A 21,003-nucleotide genomic window follows, 5' to 3' on the forward strand; every position below is an offset into this window, starting at 1 on the left:
AGTAAATATAAAACTATATTCATATTCTAAATATACTGCTTATAATAATCTGGATTACAGTAATCTGTATATAGTATTTCACTGCATTATCCCTATTTTTTTTAAATAATATTTATTAACTAATCAGTTTAATGTTTAGACAAGTTTTCATCCAGTACTAGGCCAGCAGCATCTCTCGCACCTTTAATCACATTAAATTAGCTATAAAATTGTGCATAATATCCTTAAAGGTTAGGAGCCTCATTTCTAATATCAATATTTTGTTACAGGTAAACTAAAATGAGTAACTGAAATCAAAGATCTCAATTAGGTAATTAAAAATCAAACACATTGTATTATAAAATACATACATTACTGCAGGCATTTTTCTATGGCATATAACTTGAAGCAAATAAATTCTCTTGGGAATATGCGTATTGATTAAAAGTTTATAGGCAATGAAACCTAAATATGTAAGAGAATATGAACACTTGGAAGCAAAGAATACTTGCCTCTTATATCTTCGTGCCTTAAAAACTGTCATATCAAAAAAGTTTCCTTATATCATATTCCTCAAATTCTTATGGGTGATAAAAACTTTGTACAGTAACAACACAGTGAGGTATTTGTAATGTAATTATACCCAGAAAAATTAAAAAAACTTGTTTTAGAGTTGTGTAGCCAAATTTACAGAAATGTAAACTATATTCAAGTTGAATGTATCAATATCAAACAAACAGTTTTGTACTTACAAACCAAAATTGTATACCATCAAATCAACAACGTGCACAAGTTTGGATACAAAAATTAATAAACTCGGGTATATAGAACCATAATTTTTTGTACATACTGTACTTAAAAGAAGTCCTATTATGAAACATGTTTGTTCGTTTTAGATTGCCCTAATTTACGTAGAAAACGGACACAGGCTCTTGCATTGGCAGCCAGTAAGTGCAACATCAATAAAATGGCAGAAAAATTTTCTCCACAGAATAAAATTTTCAAGAAAATGAATATAGATCATGAAATTTATCATTTCAATCTTTACCTTTAGTCATCATGTGAATATCATAAAAGCTATTGGGTTCCCAACATCTAAATAAAAAATAATCTCTCTCTTACTTCTATTCTCCCAGTACCTTGTGATGTCTAGTCATCCCGACGTGGCGTTACAAGAATATTAACCATTGGTAGCATTTTCATAACAAACTTCATACTTGTTCTAGATCTGAACAGAGATACCCTAAAAATTCTATAGGCATCATAAAAAATGGGGAGGAAGAGAGATAAATGACTTCAAGATTCATACAGTATTGAAATAATGCATTTTCTATCAAAATTGCATTTATTTCAATGAATCTTTTGTAGTTATCATGCTGACTACCACTCTTTTGGAGGTGGGAACTTAATGGGAAGAGAGGAAATAAGTATCTCAATATTAAAACACACTCAAACCAACTTGATATATCTTCCCTTATTGATATTCCATGTTTGTCTTGTTTATAGAATGTTAAGTAATTTTCTTTACTTTTTATAAAGCTAAAAAGAACTACAGTACTCTACCCTTAGGTCTGTATCCCAACTCTATAATATCACCAAGCAGTTTTTTCCAAATGTGAGAAAACTCCTTGCAAAAATACACCCTTGAAAAATTACTTTAACCCTTTTACCCCCAATGGACGTACTGGTACGTTTCACAAAACTCATCCCTTTACCCCCATGGACGTACTGGTACGTCCTTGCAGAAAACTGCTATTCACATTTTTGCATATTTTTGATAACTTTATGAGAAACTTCAGGCATTTTCCCAAAAAATGAGACCAACCTGACCTCTCTATGACAAAAATTAAGGCTGTTAGAGCAATTTAAAAAAATATATATTGCAAAATGTGCTTGAAAAAAAAAATGTCTGGGGGTTAAGGGTTGGAAAGTTCCAAATAGCTTGGGTGTAAAAGGGTTAATAACACATGCATTACTACTGATTGGCCTAGAGGCCCTTTGTGTCAATAGGCACAGATGATGAAGAAACAAATTATTCAAATGTTTTGGAAAAATTGATCTGGTACTCACATTGTATATATGGCTGATCAATAGCACTTGGTCCAAAGGCAGAAAGCAGGGAATGGATAATGCATCCGAGATCCTGACCTGTTCTTCTATCTTGGATTGAGATTGCAATTGGCAAAAATCTGGATTCAGGTAATTGCGGGACTTTGGATATTAGAATCTTAGATCATTAGAGACAAAAAGAGTAAAATGGAATAAATCAAAGCTTTAAGATGACGACTTTGATTAGTTCTTTTCCTGAAAAAAAATGTGTAAACTAAAAACGTAAAACATTAAGAGCAGTAGCTATACCCTCAAAATCAAGAGTTCTAATTTTCAGTCATGGAAAATACACTGCATCTAGCTATTCATTAGTTTTATTACTAAACTTCTAACAGGATCAGACAGAATTCTTCGCTTTAGATCTAGAGAAAAAGGGGAAATGCAATAGGCTACATTATTAATTATGGATGGTAATGGTTGATCACGATTGCCCGGTTGAGAAACTATAGTCAATGGAACCGGGTAATATATCTGCTGTCCTGAACCGTTAATCAGAATCTATTCTAAGTTTTTATATAAATTTCACCCTTTAATAAATCAAAACTTCAGCAATTCCTTATCATAAAATAAAAAACAAAAGATATTTATCAATATTCTGAAACTGGATTTGGTTGCTGAAAACCTTCCTTGAATTAAACCAACTAAAATACACATGACATTGTTTTTAGTATGAATTATTGTAAAATATTCTTTTTGATGCTCAAATTGATAATCTAGAGGACTGTGAAAACCCTTTCATAAACAATATACCTTAAATTAACATATTTTCAAAATATTAAGTCAAGATGAAGAGGTCTTTACCTCACAGACAAAAACCAACTGGATGGAGTTCTTGGTATAAATGCTACCAGCAGCTAGTTCCCTACCATAACAGCTATCGGGACGGCTTGACATAACAAAGAATGGGATGATAAGAGGAGAGAGAAAAGAAATTTTCTCTACATTCTATGTGGAGGTCAAGAAGCCAGTAGCTTCCTTGATATTTAGCTTAATACAAGGTAAGATTCACTGAAATAAACAGTAATGTCATTCTATAAACGATTATATTTGACAGCAATGAAATACACCTTTTAAGATCCTCTTCATTATGCACAGTTTTGTTCGTTTACTACTCTATTCTTTAGAGCTACAAAGCTGTCTTTGTAGATTCGTTAGAGCAGTTTGCTGATGAAACCCTTCCCAATAACATTTCCCACACTGACCACACACTTTAAATGTGTCTACGTGACCAAGCACTTCTTTGGTGATTTTATTCAAACACAGTTTGGTTCCATTTTCAATGCAACCTTGTAATAAATTGATTTTTCCACCTTCACAGTCAACCCATTTATCCACATCACACTGTGATGCCTCATCCCTTTCAAAGAGCTTCTTCATCACAGAAGAAGAAACAGATATATATTTGTTCGAGTTACATTTGGTGCATCTTGTGAAAACATCTTTAGTGTCCATTCTCACAGAGAAGGTATTGAGCACTTCCACAAGCTGATCCTGAAGACCCTGGGAAAAAGAAAACTTCTCTCTCATTATCATACTTTAGGTGATACAATATATAATACAAAGTGAAGAAATTGAAAGCCTATCCACTAAAACATGGCAAACAGTTGATCTTCAGAAAGTGCTCTGAGACTTTACTAGGACCATTGTTGGCATCAACTTGTTGCCAAAGCACCAGGTAAACAACACCTAAGCACCTTTGCAACCGAATTAAGGAACTTATCTTTTGGTAAACACAAACAGAAAAAATCTTTCCAACATATTATTCTACAGCAGGAACATATGAAAGGAAATTAGACAGATAAGGAGCATTTTCCAGTGTAATTTGTGACTAGTTAAATGAATTTCCAACAAGAAGAGGTTTTATATAAATCTCGCAATATCAAAAGCTAATTTTCAATTCAGTACAGTACTGTATTTCTATCTCCAGCATACAAATACTGGGAAAGTGAGCACACACTAGTCCAGAAAAAATGGCACAAATCTTTTATAATTTATCACTGTAAAGTATTATATATAATCCCTTCATAAATGGTACTGTATTTATAATTCTCACATCAGTGAGAAAATGTAATCCAAAGATAAACTTTGGAACAGGAAACACCAGTAGTTTTATGAAATAATCAGAATCTATAAAATGTTTATGAAGCACATAAAAATATATTGATACTATAACATACATTATATCTGGGAGAATCAAAACAATTCTAAATACTTTTACTTAACAACAGCATTTTACAAAAGCAAACATAAAAATATTTATACTTTTGGACATTTTCTTTAAAGTATCTAATGGTACATATTTTCTATTATGATAGAATGTTCAAATCAATAAAAATCTGCTCCTAACATCAATTTAGCAAAACTTAAAGTCCTTTCCTGAAAAAGAAATCTCTCTGAAATTGTAGGAACTAATATGCAGTTTGTTGCCTTGTCCACTTTTCACACTTCAAAACAAGCTAATCTTTTCAACACCTTCCTCTATTTCACACATTTGGGCACACTCTGAACCTGAGTAAGCATCTTCAGTGCTAACATCATTTCCAGATCTCGAGCAATCATCGATGCATAGTTTTCTACATGACTTTAAATCGCCAACTACTCCCGAGGTCTGGTCCACATTTTCCGTATCAAGAAACTGTGAAATTATTTCCTTGAAGGCTCTTTCTTGATGAGATCCATCCCAGTAACATTTCCCACATCTAGCACAAACATATAGTACTTCTGCTTTCTCTATAACAGCTGGAATCAATTTCTTTACCTGTATAATCACTCCCTTGTCTGTACAACCAGATGTCAAATTAATTCTTTCCCCTCCAAAATTCATCCACTCATCAGGTAAGCAATCATTATCATTCAAATTTGTTATTATCTTTTGAATTATACTTGGAGGTACAGTGATGTATGACCCAGAATTACATTTTGTACATCGTGCAAAGAGATCATTTGGAGAAAGCTTGACTTTGAAGGTTGTCATGACTTCTTCAAGTTGCTGTCTAGCTCCCTAAGAAAAAGAAACACCAAATCAGTTACCAGCCCATTATATATTTATGAGACTGCATCACCAGCCAATTGTAAGAAATGTTCAATGAATTTTCTCAAGATTATATCCATTTTGTTGTAATTATCCTCTTCCACTGCACCTTTAAGCAGTCATATTCATCCGATTTTGCGCAATTGTTAACCCTTTGAGCATCATTAAACATATTCTATGTCCAAATATCTCAACTCTCTTCTGCACCATTGTACGTATTTTGCTTTTGTTATTACCAGTTTTGTTTCGCTTTTTTTATTTACGTGTACGAAAATTTTACAAAATATGTAAAATTGAACAGTATTTGTTACCATATGAAAACAAACCCTTGTCCTTTAATAGGAGTATGATGTCATCGCAGCTGGAAACTTAGCTGTTAAAAGTTATTACAAGGTATCGGCAATTACTAGCGAGTGGCAGGGAAGTCCCTGCCCCTACCAATCTATCCACTCTGACTTCAGATGCTGAACAGTACAGATGTACTCTTGATGTCAACACACTTGTCTGTACAGTAGTCATTCTTCTTCTTTCTCTATTCATATGGTTTGTTTAAATGCTCTTAGAGAAATCACATGCAGGCATGTGGGCCTCCCCAGACCAGATCATCCTGTACTTCTTGTTCCACAGGAACCAGATGTTAAAGGAATCATTGGTTGCTGACTAATGAGCTTCTACGACAACGAAAGATGTCCCAGATTTCTGGTCACGCAGGAATGGCCGTGCTACCTCGATAAGTCTGCTGATAGGCTCGTCTGATGGGAAGAATCTCGCTGCCGCCGTGTCTATCAGCATACCCCGGGAATCTATTCTCTGCTGGGGCATAAGACTGAACTTCCCAGATTGAGCCCAATCTCCAGATTATGGCCAAAGGAAAGTGTTCTGTCTGTATCCTGGAGCAAATATCTCCTGGAGGACAACAGGATCAGCCAATTGTCATGGTACCTCATGAGGCAAATCCTGTTCAAGTGAGAACAAGAAGAGACAAGAGTGAACACTCTCATAGACATTGGAAGCCCGGTAAACACTACAAAGCACAGGGCTTTGAACTGGTACACTTCTGCCCCCAGTACAAATCATGGTTTTTTTCTTGATAGCAGAACATACGGTACTTATTGAAACATCTTGAATGATGTCTGGGGAGAGGTCAATGACCTTTTTCCACCCCCACAAGTTGCCTTCTCGAGTATAAGAAATATAACAGTCAAGAAAGCATCATATCGGGTTATGTTTAATTGTGGTAACAAAAGACAATATCTTATGATAGGTTGATGGGTAGGGGTTCCCCCCTCGCACCACATATCATTAACCAAATACCTTGTTAACAATACACAGCCGTTCCAGCACCACTAAACACATATCTCTATTTTGAAGGACTAAAAGTTTGTATACAGGTAGGAATAAAAACCTATTTAAAAGTTATCTGAATTTTTCAATGACACGACTACATAAACTTCCCCAAAATATTTTGTTCTTTAAGACTATGATTTAGTACCTGAAAAAGCCATTAATAAAAATACTGTACATAAATCAGCAGTGCATTGTTATTCCATGACAATATTCAATTACAATACTTCACACAAGTGTATTGAGATAGAAATGGTGTGAATTTATTACAGTACATATCAAAGGTATTCAAGATTGCATATAAAAATTGCAACTAAAGTATACTGTATTAGAAGGTGGTTTCCTTGCCAAACACTATATAAACAATAAAAAAAACCCTCTTCCACAAGCAGACTATAAACTAAGTTGCAACAAACTTAAAAGCTTCAAAGAAATATATTCAAAGTAAAACTTACCTCATTTTCAACATGATATAGGTAATTTGCCGGAATGAATTTGGCCAAGCGTCTGTATGAATTACCTCTGCTGAGAACATATCGTTGTTCCTTTTCATAAAACTCAATGCAATCATCACAGCTCTGCCCATTTTCCAGTGCTACGGCATCGATCCCACAAAGACGCAACTTCTTTGCTAGACCCTGAAACATCAGTAAAAATGTAAACAATTTCTCAAAACTACACTAAGGTATTACATAATAATTACTGTACCATATGCAAATATTGCACTATGAATAGTCTAATGCTTTAAAATGCAGTAAAATAATAAATTTCTTAATCAGTTTGTATATTTCCAAACCATTCAAACCTGAAAAACTTTAATAACCATGTCTTCACCAAAGCAGGAGAGACCCGTTTAAACTTTTAACGTGGTAGTAGTAGCTGGTGGGTGGCAGGTAGGCCCCGCCTCCAATCAGGTAGCGAAACTTTCATTCTGAACGTGACATATTACATGTGGGTTGAGGCAGACAGTGTTAATTTAGAGGTATCAGGTTTTTACAGTTAAGAAAATTACATAATTAGAAAATGTGATTTGTTCCTACATACTGTATAATAAAAACCTTTGACCTTTAAAAGGAGACTCATTCCTAGGAGGGAGCGAGTTCCTATAACCAATCTGTCAGGTTTTCTGATCCAGAAAATGTCAATGTACTTTGGTCTTGGAGAAGATCGTTGTCATCTAAAAGCTTGTGTGTATGCTTATAGAAGAAGTCACTTCAGCGTACAGGAAATGTCCCTGGCAGGAGAGGAATGAGACCAAGGCTCTTTGTCCTGACCAACAGAGTTTGGGCCTTGTCTCTTACGAGACTTGGCACTCGTACCTCAACCCTGTCCCTGCGGTCGTGTTTTGGTACAGGGCTGTTCCTCCCATGAAACCATTGCAGAGGAACCAGACTGAGACTTGAGGGAGTCAGACTGATCGGTTGTCAAGTGTTTCGTGACTTCTTCCTCAGCGGGCGTCACATGCGATGATTTTGTTATTATTTCTAGAATCTGTAAATGGCGGAGAAAAAAAGCAGTAGCAGCCCATACCAATATCTCTTTGGCAAATACCTTCTCTCTCCTCATAGAAAGAAAGATCTTCCAGGAAGAGGGAATGAATGGCAGTGCACTTCCCTTCTAACCGGTAACGAGCATGCTCAGTCTGCATGAGAGTAGCGAGAATATTTATTCTCACTATGGGACAATTCTCGATCCTTACTCCTCCTCAGCATGACACCAATCACAGAGAAAGGGTTTGAAAACAATCCCCCCAACCAAGTATTCCGACAATCCTTAGTGTTATGTCCGGCGCTATTCTTTCCACTTAGGGACAGCTGTCGGCACTCCCTCAAAAAGGAAGGTTCCTGGAAACAGCATCGTGTCTCGGTAGGAGTTACACATACAGAACTTCTGTCAATCGGACTTCCTGGACTTCAATGATGCTTTCTCATTTTTCTTCTGAAATTACAGCAAAGATTCAGTGAAGATGAGGCAGAAAAGATGGTAGAACTTGAAGATCTCTGAATTCATGCAGACTGATGACAATGCTTTTAGCATGTTCTTAGTGCCTTCCAGGATTGGCAGACACTGAAGGAATAAAAGAATGATGGAGTCCCTTTACACTTGGCGGTGGAAGGACTCTTCTTCCAACAATGCACCAGCGATAGCCAAGGAAAACCAACTTCCATAGGTTCACATTGTTACTGTCGTCGTCGTACTGCCATACAAAAAAGGGAGAAAATGGTTTGATTTTTTAGTGTCCTCCAAGAAGAGGTTCTTACCATGGCTAAAGAGTCTCTTCTAACCTTACCAAGTGGAAAGTAGCTACTGAACAATTACAGTTCAGTAGTTAACCCTTGAGTAAAGAAGATTTTTTTGGTTATATTAGTATTGTCAGATGTATGAAGATGAGAGTAGAATGTGTAAAGAATAGACCAGGCTATTCGGTGCATGGGAAGGCAAAGGAAAATTGAACTATAATGAGAGAGGGATCTAATGTACTATGGTCTAGTCAATCTAAGGACCCAATAACTCTCCAGCGGTATCACATTGTATAGCGGCAGGTAGCACAGATAAATTTTAACATAAATACAGTTAACAAGAAACTGCATATCCTTGCCTTCTTCAATTATCCCTTGAACATGACGACCTGTAAAATGTTATTTTCATTAGTAAAATAAATTTTTGAATATACTTACCCGATGATCATGTAGCTGTCAACTCTGTTGCCCGACAGAAATCTACGGTCGGGATACGCCAGCGATCGCTATACAGGTGGGGGTGTACACAACAGCGCCATCTGTGAGCAGGTACTCAAGTACTTCTTGTCAACAAGAACTCAATTTTCTCCTCGGTCCACTGGTTCTCTATGGGGAGGAAGGGTGGGTCCTTAAATTCATGATCATCGGGTAAGTATATTCAAAAATTTATTTTACTAATGAAAATAACATTTTTCAATATTAATCTTACCCGATGATCATGTAGCTGATTCACACCCAGGGTGGTGGGTGGAGACCAGCATACATGTTAACAAAGAAGCTAAGTATCCCGTATTTCATTTTATTAGTTATTCAAAAATAACATAAAATAAATAAGTACCTGGTAAGGAAGACGACTTGAACCATTACTCTGCCTTTATTAAGTACGTCTTCCTTACTGAGCGTAGCGGTCCTCTTAGGATGCTGAACGACTCTTAGGTGCTGAAGTATAAAGGGCTGCAACCCATACTAAAGGACCTCATCACAACCTTTAACCTCGGCGCTTCTCAAGAAGGAATTGACCACCCGCCAAATCAACAAGGATGCGGAAGGCTTCTTAGCCGACCGTACAACCCATAAAAAGTATTCAAGAGAAAGGTTAAAAAGGTTATGGGATTATGGGAATGTAGTGGCTGAGCCCTCACCTACTACTGCACTCGCTGCTACGAATGGTCCCAGGGTGTAGCAGTTCTCGTAAAGAGACTGGACATCTTTGAGATAGAATGATGCGAACACTGACTTGCTTCTCCAATAGGTTGCATCCATAACACTCTGCAGAGAACAGTTCTGTTTGAAGGCCACTGAAGTAGCCACAGCTCTCACTTCATGTGTCCTTACCTTCAGCAAAGCAAGGTCTTCTTCCTTCAGATGAGAATGTGCTTCCCTAATCAGAAGCCTGATTTAGTAAGAAACTGAGTTCTTAGACATTGGAAGAGAAGGCTTCCTGATAGCACACCATAAGGCTTCTGATTGTCCTCGTAAAGGTTTTGACCTTTTTAGATAGTACCTAAGAGCTCTAACTGGGCAAAGTACTCTCTCCAGTTCGTTCCCCACCAAGTTGGACAGGCTTGGGATCTCTAACGACTTAGGCCAAGGACGTGAAGGAAGCTCGTTTTTAGCAAAAAACCGAGCTGCAAGGAACATGTAGCCGTTTCAGATGTGAAAACTATGTTCCTGCTGAAGGCGTGGATCTCACTTACTCTTTTAGCTGTTGCCAAGCACACGAGGAAAAGAGTTTTTAATGTGAGGTCCTTAAAAGAGGCTGATTGGAGAGGTTCAAATCTTGATGACATAAGGAACCTTAGGACCACGTCTAGATTCCAGCCTGGAGTGGACAACCGACGTTCCTTTGAGGTCTCAAAAGACCTAAGGAGGTCCTGTAGATCTTTGTTGGTGGAAAGATCCAAGCCTCTGTGGCGGAAAACCGCTGCCAACATACTTCTGTAACCCTTGATCGTAGGAGCTGAAAGGGATCTTACGTTCCTTAGATGTAACAGGAAGTCAGCCATCTGGGTTACAGTGGTACTGGTTGAGGAAACTGCATTGGCCTTGCACCAGCTTCGGAAGACTTCCCATTTAGACTGATAGACTCTGAGAGTGGATGTCCTCCTTGCTCTGGCAATCGCTCTGGCTGCCTCCTTCGAAAAGCCTCTAGCTCTTGAGAGTCTTTCGATAGTCTGAAGGCAGTCAGACGAAGAGCGTGGAGGTTTGGGTGTACCTTCTTTACGTGAGGTTGACGTAGAAGGTCCACTCCTAGAGGAAGAGTCCTGGGAATGTCGACCAGCCATTGCAGTACCTCTATGAACCATTCTCTCGCGGGCCAGAGGGGAGCAACCAACGTCAGCCGTGTCCCTTTGTGAGAGGCGAACTTCTGAAGTACCCTGTTGACAATCTTGAACGGCGGGAATGCATACAGGTCGAGATGGGACCAATCCAGCAGAAAAGCATCCACGTGAACTGCTGCTGGGTCTGGAATCGGAGAACAATACAACGGGAGCCTCTAGGTCATCGAGGTAGCGAACAGATCTATGGTTGGCTGATCCCACAGGGCCCAAAGTCTGCTGCAAACATTCTTGTGAAGGGTCCACTCTGTGGGGATGACCTGACCCTTCCGGCTGAGGCGATCTGCCATGACATTCATATCGCCCTGAATGAACCTCGTTACCAGCGTGAGCTTTCGATCTTTTGACCAGATGAGGAGGTCCCTTGCGATCTAGAACAACTTCCTCGAATGAGTCCCTCCCTGCTTGGAGATGTAAGCCAAGGCTATGGTGTTGTCGGAGTCCACCTCCACCACCTTGTTAAGCTGGAGGGACTTGAAGTTTATCAAGGCCAGATGAACCGCCAACAGCTCCTTGCAATTGATGTGAAGTGTCCTTTGCTCCTGATTCCATGTTCCCGAGCATTCCTGTCCGTCCAAAGTCGCACCCCAGCCCGTGTCTGATGCGTCCGAGAAGAGACGGCGGTCGGGTTTCTGAACAGCCAAAGGTAGACCTTCCTTGAGAAGAAAGCTGTTCTTTCACCACGTTAGAGTAGACCTCATCTCTTCGGAAACAGGAACTGAGACCGTCTCTGGCGTCATGTCCTTTATCCAGTGAGCAGCTAGATGATACTGAAGGGGGCGGAGGTGGAGTCTCCCTAACTCGATGAACAGGGCCAGCGATGAAAGTGTCCCTGTTAGACTCATCCACTACCTGACTGAGCATCGGTTCCTTCTCAGCATGCTCTGGATGCATTCTAGGGCTTGGTAGATCCTTGGGGCCGACGGAAAAGCCCGAAAAGCTCGACTCTGAATCTCCATACCCAGGTAGACAATGGTCTGGGATGGGACGAGCTGGGACTTCTCTAAATTGACCAGGAGGCCCAGTTCCTTGGTCAGATCCATAGTCCATCTGAGATTCTCCAGACAGCGACGACTTGTGGGAGCTCTTAAAAGCCAGTCGTCTGACGGAGCCGGACACAAGATCATGGTACTGCTGCACAGTCTGTGAACTGTCAACCATGGGGAAGCGAGGAAGTACAGCGACAACCCGAAACTGTCTAGACTGTCTGGGTAGTACAGACAACTCCTTATCGGGTTGCTGAGGTTGCCGCACTGCGTCACAACAAGTCACCTCTGCTGGTTGTTGAACGTCTTCCCAGTGACACACTGACTCCGTAAACAAAAATCCTCTAACAAGGACTAAGCTTGGACTGCATGTCTTGCAACAAAGCTCAAGGTCTATGGGAGCAGGTGTGGCAACAGACGGGGTTAGCGACTGAAGCGGAACCATTTACCCTCCCTGGAAGCATGTTATGCTTAAATAAAAGTCCATAGGAGGCTAAGCAGCTTAAGGCTCCTCTCCAAATGACAGAGTCCTCAAGGGAATATCAGAAGGAGGGAGAATAGCACTTTCTCATCTACAGGAACCATATCCGAGAAAAGCTAAGTTCTCTCAGTGAGGGTTTCACTGGTGCAAAAGCAGCAGACCAGAAGGCAACGTTATGAAACTGCTTGACAGTCTTGTGAGTTGGCAACAACCAAAGATGTGTGATTGAGGAGCATGCGGTAAGGTATGCAGAGCATGCTGTAAGGTATGCAGAGCATGCTGTAAGGTATGCAGAGCATGCTGTATGCAGAGCATGCTGTAAGGTATGCAGAGCATGTTGTAAGGTATGCAGAGCATGCTGTAAGGAATGCAGAGCATGCTGTATGCAGAGCATGCTGTAAGGAATGCAGAGCATGCTGTAAGGTATGCAGAGCATGCTGTATGCAGAGCATGCTGTAAGGTATGCAGAGCATGCTGTAAGGTATGCAGAGCATGCTGTAAGGTATGCAGAGCATGCTGTATGTAGAGCATGCTGTAAGGTATGCAGAGCATGCTGCATGGCATGCGGCTCATGCTGCATGGGATGAGGCTCATGCTGCATGGGATGAGGCTCATGCTGCATGGGATGAGGCTCATGCTGCATGGTATGCGGCTCATGCTGCATGGGATGAGGCTCATGCTGCATGGTATGCGGCTCATGCTGCATGGGATGAGGCTCATGCTGCATGGTATGAGGCTCATGCTGCATGGTATGCGACTCATGCTGCATGGTATGCGGAGCATGCTGTAAGGTCTGCGGAGCATGCCGCATGGGCTGAGGAGAATGCCGCATAGTGCTGGAACCCGGCAACTCCCGATGCGGCAGCTCACGCATGAAAGCAGAAGGTGCAGCAAGAACATGCGTCTGGCAGGGTGGACTGCGCATCGGTGGTGGAGCTCTCACAGGTGGAGGGTGGGAGCAGGCAGCCGCAGTATCTGCTGAGCGCACAACGTCGGCGGGTTGTAGGTTAACAGGCTGCATTGTCAACCTTCCAGCATGATACTCCTGTATGAAGGAGCAAGCTGAGACTGTATAGTCTGCAGCATGGACCACTAGGGTCTATGAAAGACAACAACAAACGGAGCTACTGTCCGTTGTGACTGAGGGTCTAAAACAGCTGGTGCGGCAACAGACGGAGTTACTGCCTGTTGCGGTACCACCTTGCCTCTCTGGGAGGTGTGCAGTTGTCGTACTGCAGCAAGTCCGAACTGACCCAGTGGCTACACCTAGGCCGTTGGACTTGCGCGGAAGGGACCGACTTGCACTTAAAAGCTGCAAGATTTGGTCCATGGTTTCTGCGAGAAACCTCTTCCGCAGACGAGGAATAAATGGGCTCTCTCGTCTTTGTGTGGGTGGGGTGATCACGTCGGCAACGTGTGTAGATACACCCGAAACCACGGAGGGAAACGTCTGTTCGTCGATCAAGGCCTGATGAACCCATAAGTCCTTCGACATTACTTCTCCCCTGGGCTTGGGAGCTTGTAAGAGGTCCCAGACTAGGTGAACAACTGGCACGAACAGACGAACCCTCGAACGCAACACTGTAACACTTTGCGCTTATCACTTTATCACTTTTGATTTTCTGTTTGCACTTATTTCACTGAACTCGAAACTTTAAGTGGTTTGTACCTGAAACACGCAATCCTATCCTTCATTAAAAGGTAGTAATTGCGAAAACAGTATTACAATGTAACAGAAAAACATAATGAAAGATAAAGAATTCAGTGGCTGGAAAAGAGACTAAACACTAGATCAAATAAACTACGTTTAAAATCTCTCACCGCATAAAGCCTGGGAACAAGAATAAAACTCTAGAAACGTTTTACCTTCTTCCCCTATAGAGACTAGGGAGAAGAGCAAAAAACGAGAACGTTACCCGCTTGAACGAAACGTTTATCCTCCTCTCTCTCCCTCCGTCTCTATCTCTCTCTCTCTCTCTCTCTTGACTTAGAACCTGAGAGATGAGCCCAATTATATATATCGTTAAAACATATTATTTGTCAAAGGAAAAAAACTGAAAGGTTTCCCAAATAAAAAGTTCCTTTATTAGAATTAAAACCATTTAAGCTAAGAAAGAATGAACAAAACGCTAGAATCGGTTTACTCTTACTGCAACGTGAAACCGTGAATACTCTCTCTCTATCGTAACGATAGAGCGCAAGTTGAACGTTCTGAACGTCAACAACTGCGGAGACAAAACAAAACGTTAGTTCAACTTTGAAAACAGTACGAGACTATCAAAGAAATTCTTTCAAAAACATTAAAATTAAAATAGCATAAATTCTTAACAGGCTCAATGTTAATTAACTTCGGTTCCAAGTAATGACCGCCTACTATTAGGAAAGGTCGCATATAAACAAACATAAAAATTAATTCTTATAAGTTTATAATAAATGGAAGTTAATCGAAGAGGCCTATAAAAGGCGGAGAGATATAAAATAAATCTATAACTTTTTTAAGCAAAATTAAGAAAGAGAGTCTATACTCTCTTCGACACCAACACTTCCGTCTAAGGGAAGGGTCGGCCATTTAAAAGTGAAAGAGAGTTCATACTCTCTTCGTCACCATAATTAAATCAAATTAATTCCAAAAGCTTGCTAAGCTAATGATAAAGCTTCCTGAATAGCGAAGGCTAAACTCTAGAGCAAATACATCACCAAATCGTGAACAATAACTCCAGAATCAACAGCGTATCCAAGTAGGTCTAGCCGGTGGCACGACAGAGGAAAAAAAATGAGTTCTTGTTGACAAGAAGTACTTGAGTACCTGCTCACAGATGGCGCTGTTGTGTACACCCCCACCTGTATAGCGATCGCTGGCGTATCCCGACCGTAGATTTCTGTCGGGCAACAGAGTTGACAGCTACATGATCATCGGGTAAGATTAATATTGAAAAATCATTTAATCATACTGAAAGAAAAAGCAAAAGATCAAAACAGCAAGATGAGGATACCAAGAACTACACCTGTACTGTCAGGCCACCGAAATCAAAGTAAAGGTTTAGCTACCGCCTACCCGCCGTATGCCAGCTATTTTTACTTCCACGTTAAAAGTTTAAACGTCCGTCTCCAGATTCACTGAAGTTATACCCCTATTAAATCTTGAAGATTTGTATTGTGCATGAACAAATGAGCTTAGTGCAGTCCCTAACATCCTAATTAAGAGTGTGTTAGGATTAATCAACCTAATTAGTCTAAATAGTGTTGTGCAACATACCAACATAGAGTCCTACTAACCTGCAACATAGTATCACAAACTACATGAAAATTCTTTGCTTCAATTGGTCCTTGACTTCTTTGGATACTGGAACTTTTATCTGGACTTTGTTCCTTTTTCTTGCCTTTCTTCTCAGCCTTTGAGTTTCGTGGAGGACTTGTCACCTTCAAATTTTGCCAGCTACTAAGGCCTAGTTCTTGTGACTTAACATTCAGATGGTTATAAATGTCAATGAGACATATAGCATCCAATCCCGCATAAACTTTCTGTGATCTGGTAAGAGGACGATGGGCCCAGTTAGAAAATTGCTCGCTTTTATCTAGCGGTTTACCAAAACAACGATATACCAAGTCACTTAAGCCTTTGTAAGTTGAATTATTAAATGGGAAAATCCCCGGAAGAGTCTCTAATAACACTGCTTTTTTTGAGTCGAAATCGATCACATTCTTAGGAGTTGTTAATGCTTTTTTCAACTGGGAATGTAGTTTGGCTAAGATTTTAAAATCATTCTTGATTCCATATCCTAGTTTTGTGATGTTGGCATTTGTGAATAAGTTACCCAACTGCATCCAATGACTATCATTCATGAGAGGTTGGAGAGTAATGATATCAATTAAATATGCGTGAGTTGGCGTGGCTAACTGCATGAGTGACACCTGTTCACCAGACCCAACACCGAACGAAGGTTTCCACTCACTGTCTAACCCAAGAATTGAACTCTTAGTCAATTCAATCATGGACTTGTCAAATTCTTCAACACTATCGATGAGAATAATATTTTCTTGAGGAATGCTAAGGGTGTAACTATCCTCATTCTCTTCCCAACATTCTTCTGGAGCTGCTACTGCAACACTTCGAAAGCTATCTGCTTGACAGGCTAACATGGCATCCGTTATAGCTTTTGGTAAAGTCTTATAATCTATCTTGAACTTGTGAATGTACGGCACGGCAGACTGAGGATCGCAATATTCGCAGAAGAGATCAATCAGAGTGTACTTCAGATCTGGGGTTTCATGTACAGCATCTTCCACCAAGCTATGAAATGAAGGCTTCTGTAGCCCTTTTTCAATATAATACTTATAGAATAAGTAGCGCAAACCCCCGACAGAACGACGTTTATATAGGTGAGGGCAGATTGACATGTCCAGCTGAAATCTTTTCAAAAGTCTACCAAGGACATTACCAAGTACTTTACTCGATTTGAATTGCCCTACATTAGTTACGTTAAACTTCTCTAAAAGGCGAGTAGCTTCAGGTTCTTTACCCAAAACTCTGTCAAGAAATATAACTGTTTCCTTTTGGTGTTTTGGGCTAGAGGCTAAAAATTCATCTGCTAAACACAGACGATCTAAACAGAACAAAGGTACAATTAGTTCTTCAGTTGAAAAACAGTCCTGGAGGTCAAGTAATGTTGCAAAAGTACAAACTTCCTTGTAATGTTCTTCAACAATCATGGCCCGAAGCATAGGGACAATCTGTTCTCGTACATCACCCAGACGATACACTTTGGTAAGCACTCTCATCATGCCTGTGTTCTTCTGCCTAATTGCCAACTGGAACACATCAATCTGCATTTGATCTGTGAGGCAGTCTGAATACGATTTATGCTGTTTATCAATAAAGGTCTGGAGTTCTAAAGCCAGAGCAACAGGCATTCCATTATTTTTGCTTTTAAAAAGATCTGGACAAAGTTTTATACAAACCAAAGTTAGCTTGAAAGGATTAGAGGCATACGACAAATTTCTTTGCATGCTCTCTGCAAACTGTTTCTTTTTGTTATTTTTCCAAAGACTTTGAAGTCCTATATAACAGCCGGTGTAGTTTTCTATAGGTTCCATGTTTCTATCAATTTCCTGAAAAACACATTACCAAATTAATTACTTTATGCAAAAACTCATTAAAGTACAAATAAACAAATAATAAATACTTTATTGCTAAAAATCATATACTTTAAAAGTAATTTTTAATTTTCATAATTAAACCATTATTATTATCATCACTTGCTAAGCTACAACCCTAGTTGGAAAAGCAAGATGCTATAATTCATGCCCAGGGGCTCTAACAGGAAAGATAGCCCACTGAGGAAAGGAAGCAAGGAAAATTAAAATATTTTAAGAAGTGTAACATTAAAATAATTATCCCCATATAAACTATAAAAACTTTAACAAAACAAGAGGAAGAGAATTTAAATAGAATAGTGTGCCAGAGTGTACCCTCAAGCAAGAGAACTCTAACCCAAGACAGTGGAAGGCCATGGTACAGAGGCTATGGCACTACCCAAGACTAGAGAACAATGGTTTGATTTTGGAGTGTCCTTCTCCTAGAAAAGCTGCTTACCATAGCTAAAAAGATGAAATTAGCCACTGAACAATACAGTGCAGTAGTTAACCCCTTGGGTGAAGAAGAATTGTTTGGTAATCTCAGTGTAATCAGGTGTATGAGGACAGTGGAGAATATATAAAGAATAGGTGAGACTATCTGGTGTATGTGTAGGCAAAGGGAAAATGAACCATAACCAGAGAAAAGGATCCAATGTAGTACTGTCTGGCCAATCAAAAGAACCCATAACTCTCTAGCGGTAGTATCTCAACGGGTGGATGGTGCCCTGGCCAACCTACTACCTTAATAATTCTAGAATTTAAGCAAAGCTGGAACACCTGCTTACACTTGATGAGGTGGATGGAGGGAAATATTCTGGGAATATCTGGCAATCTTTAATTGCTCCTCAAACCTACCAAATAACAACATACAGTAATTGTGTTCGATGTAAAGTTCAGACCTTTTCTATAATGGTGTTCTGATACCAAAATCAGATTGGAAGGTCTATTAATTGTTGCGTGTCAGCGCTTTTAGAGATTAAGCAGAGGTTGAATATTAAAGATGGTTGTTGTTTTAGGGAGACAACAGTGGTTTGGCACAAGGTAACAATAGCTAACAATAAGTGTGGGGCTATTGTGTGTAGAACGTTCGAACAGTGACATAAAAATGGATAAAAAAGGAATGGAAATATTATGAGAGAAGTTTTAATTAGGAAAAATATATTTTAGTATCTTAAATCCAATGTTGGTTGAAATTCTAGTTTTACCAAAATAATATCTATAATTGGCATAAAACGAGTAAACTACTAAAACCTTTTCTCTGCCAAAACACTCAACGTACCGCTTGCCAGAAAATAGGAACAATAAAATAATGTTTAATTGCAAGCGTAGCAAGCCACTGTGAAGTGAAGATCAATAAGTGAATAATTAGTGTTATTTCATTAATCAACATACTCATAGATAGAATAAACCGTAAAATTATAGTTACGGACAGAACAACATTTGGAACAGGAAAAATAGTTATTTATGTAGTAAATAATGTGCGTTCACTGAATTTGGCATGTATTTCAACAGCAAATAAACCGAAAACCCTTTAGACCGTCTAAGAACGGGGATATTTTTTTTTTTTTTAGAAATCTAATGGTGTTCGATCGGCGGTGCGCCCGCTTCGCTCGCGAAAAAAGAAAAACATCAAGCTCCAATGTACTGGTAAGCGGTACATACTGAGCTGTGCACGCTAACCCCACTAATTATTTCTTAGATAATAAAGTTTCGAAGAAAACAGAAATTTGTTTATTGGTAGAAAAGCTTTTTCCATCTAACTATAATAAGACTGAATAAAACACTATACGGGTGTCGAAGAACACATACGATTCATGTTTTCTATAGGAGCAGCAGGTCTGGTGATTCCACAATCTACGCACTTACCTAATACTGTACACAAAAGTTATGAAGCTTTAAGTCTATTGGAATATACAGCGCCTTTGTATATCAGTGGCCAGTTCCTTCAAGGAGCATAAAATATGGATCCAACTAAAATAAACTTCCACCCCTAACCTAACCTAAAAGCCGTGTCCTTAACTACTTACCTAACGGGGAATAATGCCCCCTGCGACCTCCCTTACACTGCTGTGTTCTTAGTCAGCCGTCATCGTACATACAGGTGGCTGCTATCATACATACACCCCAAATACTGCACAGGTAATGAAGAATACAGATAGGATTCTCGTTTTCTATATGAGCAGCAGGCCTAGTGACCCAATGATCTACACATTTACCCATTAAACAAAAGTTATGAAGTTGAAAGTCTATTGGAATATACTATGTGAATTAATTGTACCTTTGTTCTATAAACTGCCCTTGGTTCTAGGCTCAAGGCGGGTTTACATGGTTGAAAGCGGTTCGAACGGCAAGCGTTTGAAGTGATGTTCGAACATGTTAACGGGGGTATTTGGTTGACAAACACGTTCGTCGAACGACTCGAAGTCTGTTCTCGGCTCACTTGTACGGGCGGGGCTTCATTGTAACCAAACCTTATGCATTTATGGCTGACTCCGCTCTTCGAACCGTTTGACAAGCAGGTTCGACAACCAGGTACGACGATCCGTTAGATAGTGATTTGCCCTTATTACACCAAATTTATCTAGGACTAAATTTTGGTAAAGTTGTAGTGTATTACAGATTCTCATTTCGACCACAAAATATGTTTTCTTGTAGTAAATGACATGATTTAACCGAATTTGACCTTCATTTCAGCCGCAAACAAACAGAATAACCAGTTCGATTAACTTCAAGTCGCCGAACTGGTTGCTGTTGATGCGAATGAAATGAAGGTGAAAACCGGTTAAATCACATTTATTTTCTACAGGAAAACATAAATTTTCTGTTAAAATGTTTAAATATAATGGCTCTTGTTCAAATTCCGTCCTCACTTCACTCATCAAGAACATATGTACTGCGCACACTAACATTAGCGATGTAATCCTGTTGGTGGAGAATGAGTCTATGCGCTGGGGGGAGGAGTTTATGCGCAGAAGGTCGAAACCTAAGTACAAACGAACGAACGAGAGCGACTACAACCGACCAGTAGAATGACAAAAAATAAATAAAAATGTTATTTTTATTAGTAAAATAAATTTTTGAATATACTTACCCGATAATCATGTAGCTGTCAACTCCGTTGCCCGACAGAATTCTATGGAGGGATACGCCAGCTATCACAATACTAGAAGGGGGTGTACTTACCAGCGCCACCTGTGGCCAGGTACTCAAGTACTTCTTGTTGACACCTCCTCAATTATTCCTCGGTCCACTGGTTCTCTATGGGGAGGAAGGGAGGGTCGATTAAATCATGATTATCGGGTAAGTATATTCAAAAATTTATTTTACTAATAAAAATAACATTTTTCAATATTAAACT

At 39.5% G+C, this 21,003-nt stretch overlaps 1 protein-coding gene across 2 annotated transcripts in view; it reads right to left on the reverse strand.

The window, feature by feature from the left end:
- Positions 1-258: 258 nt before the first annotated feature.
- Positions 259-21,003, reverse strand: part of Nbr (exonuclease mut-7 homolog) — a 60,838-nt gene continuing 40,093 nt past the window's right edge. The window contains exons 3-5 of one of the 2 annotated variants that reach the window (XM_068380466.1): positions 15,786-17,618; positions 6,919-7,101; positions 259-3,588 (exon numbers count right to left, since the gene is read on the reverse strand). In XM_068380466.1, the coding sequence (XP_068236567.1) occupies positions 3,202-3,588; positions 6,919-7,101; positions 15,786-17,603 (2,388 nt within the window). In that variant the 5' untranslated portion in view covers positions 17,604-17,618 and the 3' untranslated portion in view covers positions 259-3,201. Of the gene's footprint in view, positions 5,090-6,918; positions 7,102-15,785; positions 17,619-21,003 lie in introns of both variants that reach the window. The other variant, XM_068380464.1, reaches the window with a different exon arrangement.

This window comes from Palaemon carinicauda, chromosome 9 (genome assembly GCF_036898095.1).
Source record: "Palaemon carinicauda isolate YSFRI2023 chromosome 9, ASM3689809v2, whole genome shotgun sequence".
Taxonomy (NCBI): Eukaryota; Metazoa; Arthropoda; class Malacostraca; order Decapoda; family Palaemonidae; genus Palaemon; species Palaemon carinicauda.